The 8,043-nt window shown below is 40.4% G+C and overlaps 1 protein-coding gene across 1 annotated transcript; it reads left to right on the top strand.

Moving 5' to 3' along the window:
• The first annotated feature begins 2,498 nt into the window (after window positions 1–2,498).
• On the top strand, window positions 2,499–5,256 carry NAP1L3 (nucleosome assembly protein 1 like 3). Its single transcript, XM_017880444.1, has one exon. It carries the CDS (start codon window positions 2,882–2,884, stop codon window positions 4,397–4,399), a length of 1,518 nt encoding a protein of 505 aa, XP_017735933.1. The 5' UTR covers window positions 2,499–2,881; the 3' UTR covers window positions 4,400–5,256.
• Window positions 5,257–8,043: the final 2,787 nt, after the last annotated feature.

Genomic DNA, 8,043 nt, shown 5'->3' with positions numbered 1-8,043 from the left:
AGTTTTGAATGTACAAACAGCATGTATTTTCAAAATGTAAAACCACATCACAGAAGAATATTTTACAAGGGTAATGAAGAATTTTTTGCCTATAGTACTCATCTGAAGAATTTCTATCCTAAAATTCAAGTAAAGCAAACCTTTTATTGCAAGTTTGAAAGTATTTTATTTAATTTTACTAAAAGGAAAGAAAATCCAGACTTTGAAAATGAAAATGTTTACTATATGTAGATAGANACTTTTTTTAAATCTCCATAATTTAAAAAGAAATAGTAAGTCTCAGAACAATATTTATGGTATAACACCATTGATGTAAATCATTGTTTCTATAACATATGCTTTGATTAAAATTATTCAACGAAAGGATATGCACTTAGTAAGTTTCATTCACCATTATACTACAATCCTCTACCACATTTGCCCGGCATATGACAGGCACAAAAACATATTAGCTGAATGACAAAAAAAATGAACCTTTATGCCCTGTTGGAATTGTAAATTGTGATAATCATTCTGCAGAGAGTTTGGCAATATGTATACAACAATAATTCCATAATATGAAATGATCTTTCCCAGGCCATTCATTTCTAGGAATTTATCTTATGACCAATTTTCAGAAGTGCATAGAAATATATGCTTTAGGTATCCAGGGACACTTATTATAGCAGGAAAATAGTATGTATATAAGGGGAGAGATGGTATAGAAATAGCCACCCTATAAGAGGAATCTGTTCAAATAAATTAAGGCAATTATTTCCATGGAATATGCACTTATTTAAAAATAAGATGTTGATCGTTTGCCATGAAAATATAGCCATTAGTAACTGATAAATTAAATAAAAAGACTACAAAACATAATATGGTATCACGTAGATAAAGCAGTATACATAAATAGGCAGGTATGTATATGCACAAGGAAATTTCTGGAAGGAAGTGCATCAAAATGCTAGTAATTCTTATCATTTGGTGGTTAAGATTGTGTGTTTTTACTACTGTTGGAATTTTCTGTATTGAGGTTTCATCTTTGCAATGTTCACAGACTTTGACAATTAGAGATATACAATAAAAGTAAATGCATTTATGAGACAGAAAAGCGTTTCATAACTTTTAAAAAACGTGACTACATGACAAAGCACAAATTCTATAAAGATTAATCTAACTTTAATACAGTTCCTCATTTGAAATGAATAATTTATCATATTTCATATTTTAATTTACCACTTGTATTCTATGACCAGGTTTAGATAGTTAATGCGGTTAAGTAGCTTATTGTCTACATTAGTATGCCAAATTACCTCTGTGGATTTTCCTGTTTCCATAGAATTATCACGATTATTATCTAAAATACATCTCTAAATGACTGCATCCTGTAAACTTTTATTCAGATGGAGATGAGTAATTTTTGTCATTCTTTAAAATGTGCTAAGTATGATCCTTACCTTTCAATGAAAAGTAAATACTCGTCTTTTTTATTGTACCAAGGGAGTTGTTCTGTAGCAGAAAAAAAAAAATCCTGTAAATAAAACAAATACCCGTTTTAAACTTCATTTTGCAAAAGTTTATTCACATATTACTGGACTTGTAAATCATACTACAGTATGGCTAGAATTTTACAACATTAAAAGGAAATTGGTGGCAGATGACATCGCATACACTGACAGAAGATGCACATTCATTAGCACAAATTCCCCCTCCCATCCCACTGTTCTTGGAATTGAAACCTGCTGCACAAAAGTATAACGCAAATCATTTGCTTTTTAACAATACTACCTAACATTTAATACACTCTTTGTTTTAACTACAAGGTTGTTGCAAGCATTGAGAAGGGCTACGTGGCAAGTTAGCAGCAAGGTTGGGGTATATAATATGCCAGCCTAAAAAGAGAAATATAATAAAAATGGTGTAACTGACTCACGGCAACATGGGTTCGCAAACCTTGTAGATGGATATAAACCAGGCTTGCCAAACATCACAGACAGCACTTATTAAATCAGCTTCGTGGAATGCAATACGCCTGCTGTCTAGTCCCTCCCCCCTCTGCCAATAACCGACTCTCCCCTTTTTTATCCAGTGTAAAAATACATGCTCATAGAATATTTAGAGAAAATCGTTTTGTTTTAAATCGTCCACAGTCACACTACCCAATGACGCCATTTGGACCATTTTCATTCAATTTTTTTTTTTTTTCTTTTACAGATTTTTGTCAAGAGACCCGTGACAAACTAAACGGGAATTCAGGATGGGCGGATGGGAGAAGGAAGACACGCCTCTTCTGCCCTTGTTAGGAACTATGGCTGGTATTTTTACCTCATGTCTACGCTTTTTTTCTCTTTTAATTATAAAACTATAAATATAGACTTTTGGGGGGCAGGGGACACCTTCCAGGGGTCGCACCTCAGCCGGCGAGCAGCGTCTGGGAAGGTGGGCGGAGCCAGGAGTAGTGGCGTTTGGCCGTTCGTTGGGCGTACGGTTTGTCAATTAAGGTGGACCAGCAAATGAGGAGCGAACTAAAGGCACACTGGGAACGAAATTAACGGGAGGTCTGACCGCGAAGGGAGGGGGCTCGCGATCTAAAACGAGAAGAGATCTCGGGGTCTCATACTGCGCCATTCGGCTGCGGTACATCTCGGCACTCTGTAGCTGCAGCCGGGAGAGGCCTTGCCGCCACCGCTGTCGCCCAGGCCTCCACTGCCGCTGCCACCTCAGCGCCGGCCTCTGCAGCTCCAGCTCCAGCTCCAGCTCCGCTCTGCGCCGCTGCTGCCATCGCCGCTGCCACCTCCGCAGCCCCGGCCTCCGCCGCCGCCACTCAAGCATCCGTGAGTCATTTTCTGCCCATCTCTGGTCGCACGGTCTCCGCGGTAGAGTTTTTCAGGCTTGCAAGATGGCAGAAGCAGATTTTAAAATGGTCTCGGAACCCGTCGCCCATGGGGTTGCCGAAGAGGAGATGGCTAGCTCGACTAGTGATTCTGGGGAAGAATCTGACAGCAGTAGTTCTAGCAGCAGCACCAGTGGCAGCAGCAGCGGCAGCAGCACTAGTGGCAGCAGCAGCAGCGGCAGCAGCAGCAGCGGCGGCAGCACTAGCAGCCGCAGCCGCTTATATAGAAAGAAGAGGGTACCTGAGCCTTCCAGCAGGGCGCGGCGGGCCCCGTTGGGAACAAATTTCGTGGATAGGCTGCCTCAGGCAGTTAGAAATCGCGTGCAAGCGCTTAGAAACATTCAAGATGAATGTGACAAGGTAGACACCCTGTTCTTAAAAGCAATTCATGATCTTGAAAGAAAATATGCTGAACTCAACAAGCCTCTGTATGATAGGCGGTTTCAAATCATCAATGCAGAATATGAGCCTACAGAAGAAGAATGTGAATGGAATTCAGAGGATGAGGAGTTCAGCAGTGATGAGGAGGTGCAGGATAACACCCCTAGTGAAATGCCTCCCTTAGAGGGTGAGGAAGAAGAAAACCCTAAAGAAAACCCAGAGGTGAAAGCTGAAGAGAAGGAAGTTCCTAAAGAAATTCCTGAGGTGAAAGATGAAGAAAAGGAAGTTCCTAAAGAAATTCCTGAGGTAAAGGCTGAAGAAAAAGCAGATTCTAAAGCAGACTGTATGGAGGCAAGCCCTGAAGTAAAAGAAGATCCTAAAGAAGCCCCCCAGGTAAAGGCAGATGATAAAGAACAGCCTAAAGCAACTGAGGCTAAGGCCAGGGCTGCAGTAAGAGAGGCTCATAAAAGAGTTCCTGAGGAAAGGCTGCAGGACAGTGTAGATCTTAAAAGAGCTAGGAGGGGAAAGCCTAAAAGAGAAGACCCTAAAGGTATTCCTGACTATTGGCTGATTGTTTTAAAGAATGTTGACAAGCTGGGGCCTATGATTCAGAAGTATGATGAGCCCATTCTGAAGTTCTTGTCGGATGTTAGCCTGAAGTTCTCAAAACCTGGCCAGCCTGTAAGTTACACCTTTGAATTTCATTTTCTACCCAATCCATACTTCAGAAATGAGGTGCTGGTGAAGACATATATAATAAAGTCAAAACCAGATCACAATGATCCCTTCTTTTCTTGGGGATGGGAAATTGAAGATTGCAAAGGCTGCAAGATAGACTGGAGAAGAGGAAAAGATGTGACTGTGACAACCACCCAGAGTCGCACAACTGCTACTGGAGAAATTGAAATCCAGCCAAGAGTGGTCCCTAATGCATCATTCTTCAATTTCTTTAGTCCTCCTGAGATTCCTACGATTGGGAAGCTGGAACCACGAGAAGATGCTATCCTGGATGAGGACTTTGAAATTGGGCAGATTTTACATGATAATGTCATCCTGAAATCAATCTATTACTATACTGGAGAAGTCAATGGTACCTACTATCAATTTGGCAAACATTATGGAAACAGGAAATACACAAAATAAGTCAATCTGAAAGATTTTTCAAGAATCTTAAAATCTCAAGGAGTGAAGCAGATTCATACAGCCTTGAAAAAAGTAAAACCCTGACCTGTAATCTGAACACTATTATTCCTTATAGTCATGTTTTTGTGGTTTCTTGGTAGTCTATATTTTAAAAATTGTCCTAAAAAGTGTCTAAGTGCCAGTTTATTCTATCTAGACTGTTGTAGTATAATATTCTTCAAAATATGTAAGCTGTGGTCAATTATCTAAAGCATGTTAGTTTGGTGCTACAGTGTTGATTTTTCTGATGTCCTTTGGTCATGTTTCTGTTAGACTATAGCTGTGAAACTGTCACAATTGTTAACTGAAACAAATATTTGCTTGAAAAAAAAAAAAAGTTCATGAAGTACCAATGCAAGTGCTTTATTTTTTTCTTTTTTCCAGCCCAGAAGACTAAGCGTTTAAATCTGCTTGCACTAGCTGTGCCTTCATTAGTTTGCTATAGAAATCCAGTACTTATAGTAACTAAAACAGTGTATTTTGAAGTTTGACTGCTTGAAAAAGATTAGCATACATTTAAGAATGTCAAGACCACATTTGATTCAACTGAGACCTTGTGTATGTGACATATAGTGGCCTATAAATTTAATCATAATGATGTTATTGTTTACCACTGAGGTGTTAATATAACATAGTATTTTTTAAAAAGTTTCTTCATCTTATATTGTGTAATTGTAAACTAAAGATACCATGTTTTCTTTGTATTATGTTCTACCTTCCCTTTCACTGAAAATGATCACTTCATTTGATACTGTTTTTCATGTTCTTTTATTGCAACCTAAAATAAATAAATATTAAAGTGTGTTATACTATAAAAATCTAGCCTTTTCTCCTGACTATAAAAGAGGGATACTTATCATAGAAAAAAGTAGAGGATCACAAGGAAAGGGACAATTTAATAAAATGATAATTATTATTAACATTCTGATGTATTTCCCACATCTTAGCTTTTCTGTTGGAGGACACTCATTCAAGCTTTTGGAGAGCAATGGGACAAGGAGAAGGAACAGGGCATGGAGGGAAAGGAAGAGAAAGGTAGAAGAGGGTGGAGATGGGTAAGGGAGGAGGGAGAAAGGAGGGGTAGAGAAGGAAGGAAAGAGGTGAAAAAGGGAAAGGGAGGAAGGCGGGTAAGGGAGGAGGGAAAAAGGAGGGATGGATAAGAAAGGTGAAAAAGGGAAAGGGAGGAAGGTGGGTAGCAGAAGGAATGGAGGGGGCAAAGGGAACTGGAGAGAAGAGGGGAAGGAGAGCGGGAGTACCTCACTCACAACGCCACTTATATGTAAGACAAGCTATGGAACGTCACACTACCTTGACTCATTTTTTCTTACAGGTGACACCAGGCTTTCATCTCTTCACCATGCAGCTGGTCACAGAGAGATCCTAAGATTTTGGTTTGAGGTAAGTGTGAGGAGGTTCCCTCACACTTAAACTCAGTTTACCAGGGAGCTTTGCACTGGACATAAAGGGAGCAGCACAGCATATAATAAAGCGGTATCTTATTTCACATTTGTCGTTTCCGGGTCCACATATGTTTTCCTTGAAAACCTCATAGGAAACTGTAGCCAAAGTAAGACAGGATTTTAGAATTTCTGGCTCTCTAGGCATAAAATGATCTATAATAGTCTTCCATACACCACCATATATAGTTTAGCATCTAGCTTTTTTGTTGTTGTTGTTGTTGAGACGGAGTCTCGCTCTGTTGCCCAGGCTGGAGTGCAGTGGCCGGATCTCAGCTCACTGCAAGCTCCACCTCCCGGGTTTACGCCATTCTCCTGCCTCAGCCTCCCAAGTAGCTGGGACTACAGGCACCTGCCACCTCGCCCGGCTAGTTTTTTGCATTTTTTTTTAGTAGAGACGGGGTTTTACCGTGTTAGCCCGGCCAGCATCTAGCTTTTATTCTGCTTAACAATAGTCACTCCCCAATTTCTATAATGTAAAAATATTAAAACTGATGTCATATTTAACCAACCACACGTGTTCAGATAGTTAGGTTTACTTTATGATTTTCTACAACATCAGGAAGCAAATTATTGTTTCTAGCAATACCACAGCATTTTGTTTTGTTTTGTTTTTGTTTTGTTTGTTTGTTTGTTTTGAGACAAAGTTTCACTCTTATTGCCCAGGGTGGAGTGCAACCTACGCCTCCTGGGTTCAAGTGATTCTCCTGCCTCAGCCTCCCAAGTAACTGGGATTACAGGCATGTGCCACCACACCCAGCTAATTTTGTATTTTTAGTAGAGACGGAGTTCCTCCACGTTGCTCAGGCTGGTCTTGAACTCCCCACTTCAGGTGATCCGCCCACCTCAGCCTCCCAAAGTACTGGGATTACAGGCATGAGCCACTGCGTCCAGCCCACTGCAGTTTTTTTTTTTTTTTTTTTACAGTGCCTATTTTATTTCTGAGATTTTTGCATCCATGAAGAATGGATATGGCAGATTCACTTATATGCCAAAACTAAAATGAAGAATGTAACAAATATAGTGTATCTGGCTCCTGATGCATAGGTACCCAAATTGGATATATCCTGTACTTGCCAGGCATCACAAAGAGCAGAGCCCTTAAAACTTCTGCATAGGATGCAATATACTTTTTGCATCTTAGAACTTTTAGCAAAGTATTTAACACCTTCCCTTTCTGTGTTCTCCATATTAAAGGAACACATGTTATTATAGAATATTTGCAAAATAGAAGCAGAAATGCAGAAGATAAAAATCACTCAGAAGCACACTATACTAAGATATGCTCTTTTGTGGATTGGTGTATTTTTTCCCAGTTTATCTCTTGATAAGGTTTTATTACTGCTCTTTTTAACTTTAAAGTTAGATCTAGGGACGGGTCAGGGTTTCAGAGAGCCAAAGATTTATGCATCAGTAAAACTGGGACACCGGAAATGCAATGCAATCAGCCAGTAGTGAATGCTTCAGCCACCTCTGCATGTTAAGGAAGGTGGGTAGATCCAGAAAACTCGTTGGGCTGGCACATGTATTGGGCTGCATGTTTGCCCATCACACTGGCTCAGACAATGAATGATGTTAGAAGGAGAAGCCCGCTGGAAACTAAGCTTAGGGGAAGGGAAGATAGTGAGAAGTGTTCAATGAGTCATCTTCCGCACCTTCCTTATCGTTGGCTGTTTCTTGTTGCTGTAACTCAAAGCTGAGGCCAGCTGCCCCCAGCCCAAGGAAAAGGTCACCTCCTCCTCCAGACTGCTCCTCCACCCCCTCTTTATCTTCCTTTGCAGTTCAGACCACCTCCTTGTTAATGAGCTCATTTCCCTCCTGAGTTGGGCTCTGAGCATCCACCTAGTCATTCTAAATGTTGGGTCTTTTTTGTTTAATGTGGCAGACTCAGATAACAAGAGACATCTCTAAGCAGCAGCAGCAGAGACTACTGAAAAGGTAATGGAAGGAACCTGAGCTGTGAGCGAAGAAAGTGACAACACGGTCAAAGGATGCAAATGTCACGTTCTGCAGCCTGGAGTGCTCCAAGCCTGGAGGTGCCACACTATCCGGCAATGCCAGTTCATCTGCCGTTAAAAAGCTTCAGGGTGATGTAATAAGATAGAAGCTGATTTTTTTTTATCAGGCATTGCAGGCTCTGGGAAAAGG

This window comes from Rhinopithecus bieti, unplaced genomic scaffold, assembly GCF_001698545.2.
Source record: "Rhinopithecus bieti isolate Rb0 unplaced genomic scaffold, ASM169854v2 scaffold_12827, whole genome shotgun sequence".
In the NCBI taxonomy this organism is placed as follows: domain Eukaryota; kingdom Metazoa; phylum Chordata; class Mammalia; order Primates; family Cercopithecidae; genus Rhinopithecus; species Rhinopithecus bieti.
The sequence above is the reverse complement of the archived record's forward strand: the minus strand, read 5'-3'. Positions and strand labels throughout refer to the sequence as shown.